The sequence below is a fragment of the Triticum dicoccoides genome, chromosome 5B, assembly GCF_002162155.2.
Source record: "Triticum dicoccoides isolate Atlit2015 ecotype Zavitan chromosome 5B, WEW_v2.0, whole genome shotgun sequence".
Lineage (NCBI taxonomy): Eukaryota > Viridiplantae > Streptophyta > Magnoliopsida > Poales > Poaceae > Triticum > Triticum dicoccoides.
In genome coordinates this window covers 314596093-314598762 of record NC_041389.1, presented here as the reverse complement: position 1 = coordinate 314598762, position 2670 = coordinate 314596093, and the positions used below count along the sequence as shown (strand labels likewise).

The following is a 2670-nucleotide window of genomic DNA, read 5'->3' as shown; positions in this document are numbered from 1 at the left end:
GCTCATGGCTGCGATCGGGCGGTGACAAGTTGGATCGGGCGGTGTGGGGGCCTGCTGTCGTCATAATAACTGTGGCAGTCCTCGTGCTCCTCTCGCATCATGACAACATCCTGCATGATTGGTTCTCCTTGATCCGGTCATCGACGTGTTCCGGAACTGCTGTCGGAGATCTTGCCTGGATCGGACAGAATTCGGTCGTGCATGCCCATTTCAGCCTACGAGGTTTCATGAGGGCGTGACGCGAAGCTCTGTTGTTCATTGACACCATGGGACATGTTGGCTTCTCGATTTCTGTGGTGTAAACAACTATGGAGAAGGTCATGGTGGCTGAGATCCAAGGATCAGTTAGACGAAAGGGGCCTTCGAGGTGATGGAGTCAGCCAGGTGTTTGATAACTCTGAGGACCAGCAGTGTCAAGTGGGGTGGCATCACTGCAGGAATTCATTTTTGGCGGTGCTCGTCGGGTGCTGAGCTGGGACTTTCTGGGTGAAAAAATAAGGTCTGGCCTTCATTGGTTTTGCTTGGAAATTGCCTTGCGGAAGGAATTGTTCTGAGAGCCCGGTCTTCTCCAGGGTGAAAATCTAAGATCTTGGATCAGGCAACGACGACGCTTGTGCATTGTTTCCTTTTTGGAGACGTTGTTTTTGAAGACCTTTTATGTTTTCCGTGTGCTGTATCTAGTGGTGGTTTGTGTGCGCTGCTGAGAGGAGTTGATCATTGTGGTGAGACCTTTGTTTTTATTTATTTTCCTTTGGTTGTGTGCATCTTGAATGTCTTTGAGACATCTTGTAGGTGCAGAGACTGAGTGTATAGGTATCTTCATGATATTAAAAAAATTTAAAGTAAATGAAAGATAATTCTACGCGGGAGCATCAAGTAGCTAGTGACGCCGTGCACAGGAGCATCTTATTTTAGAATAAAAAAGGGGGATTACAAATGGTTACCAAATTCGACCGGTTATCACAGCTGACACAACCCTCACGAACTATCTGCGCTGAGACTGGAGACCGTCATGACTTCATAGGCGGCATACTGACCGTGTGAGATGAAGGAAGCCGTGTTTGCCATGTACTATTACTCTGGTAGTGTACCTAATGCGGATGCCCTTTCACAATATAATTACCTCTAGTTTCCCTCAAAGAAAAATTACCTCTAGTTAGTAGGAGTAGCAATGCTGATACATCTCACTGTCTCGTCATATATACGGTACAGCAAACCTAGAGAATAATGCAAATGGGCTTGGGTGCAAGTAGCCAGGAAGGAGTAGGACCAGCAGCTAGCAGGGCACAGGGCCGTTGATTCTATGGTGCAGAGGATAAGGCGCGCAGACATGTGGTTGTTTATCCCGACCTTATCAGGACGCTGGTGATGCGCCGGGGCTAATCGCCGCTGTGGAACGGCAGCCACTCCTTCCACATCTTGTTCAGGAAGGGCCCAAGGGTTATATAAGCCTTGCTGACCCAACGCAGCAGTCCTCAAGCCAGAGTGCCTCCTCCTAGCAAGCTATATACCTACATAGTACAGCCATGGCCCCCACCGTGATGGCCTCGTCGGCCACCTCCGTCGCTCCTTTCCAGGGGCTCAAGTCCACCGCCGGCCTCCCCGTCAGCCGCCGCTCCAACGGCGCTAGCCTCGGCAGCGTCAGCAACGGTGGAAGGATCAGGTGCATGCAGGTAAACAACATCATCTCTGTCTTTCTACTCATTTTCTAGCTGACGGACGGAAGTCAGTAACATCAATTGTGTAGAACTAGAATTCTAGTCTATTAATGTATCAAAAATGTCAATCTTATTTGCAGGTGTGGCCCATTGAGGGCATCAAGAAGTTCGAGACCCTGTCCTACTTGCCACCGCTCAGCACGGAGGCCCTCCTCAAGCAGGTCGACTACCTGATCCGCTCCAAGTGGGTGCCTTGCCTCGAGTTCAGCAAGGTTGGGTTCATCTTCCGTGAGCACAACGCATCCCCTGGGTACTATGATGGCCGGTACTGGACAATGTGGAAGCTGCCTATGTTCGGGTGCACCGACGCCACACAGGTGATCAACGAGGTGGAGGAGGTCAAGAAGGAGTACCCTGACGCGTATGTCCGCATCATCGGATTCGACAACATGCGCCAGGTGCAGTGCGTCAGCTTCATCGCCTTCAAGCCACCGGGCTGCGAGGAGTCCGGCAAGGCCTAAACAGCTCACTCACGACAGGCCATATATAAAGTGCCATTGCAGTTTTGTCAACTCTGACATTGCTTTGGGTTTTCCTTCTCCATTTATCTTTCTTATTTGTTCCTAAGAATATGTGTATGTCCATGTTCATGTACCAACATGGCTCGAGAAAGCATGCTCGTATGAGAATGCTATCGGTGGCTATGTATATGAACGGACGCATAATATTATACAATATGTCGACTATATACGTTTTAATGGTAACCAATGGAAAATATCTCCACCACCGTGCTTATTACTTCCTCTGTAAATTAATATAGAGCGTTTCGATCACTGCTTTAGTGATCTAAACGCTCTTATGTTAGTTTACAGAGGGGATACTTTTTATTAATAGTGGACGGTTGGACGTTGTCTTAGTTTGTATCCTTGAAATGTATGGTTGTAAACATGGCCCCACAGAATGTTGGCCAACAATATAATATTAGTTGTATTTATAAGTGTGACATCGGACT

At 48.3% G+C, this 2670-nt stretch overlaps 1 protein-coding gene across 1 annotated transcript; it reads left to right on the top strand.

Moving 5' to 3' along the window:
* Positions 1-1461: 1461 nt before the first annotated feature.
* On the top strand, positions 1462-2435 carry LOC119308649 (ribulose bisphosphate carboxylase small chain clone 512-like). Its single transcript, XM_037584775.1, has 2 exons — positions 1462-1673; positions 1799-2435. The coding sequence occupies exons 1-2, from the start codon at positions 1527-1529 to the stop codon at positions 2177-2179; spliced, it is 528 nt and encodes a 175-aa protein (XP_037440672.1). The 5' UTR covers positions 1462-1526; the 3' UTR covers positions 2180-2435.
* Positions 2436-2670: the final 235 nt, after the last annotated feature.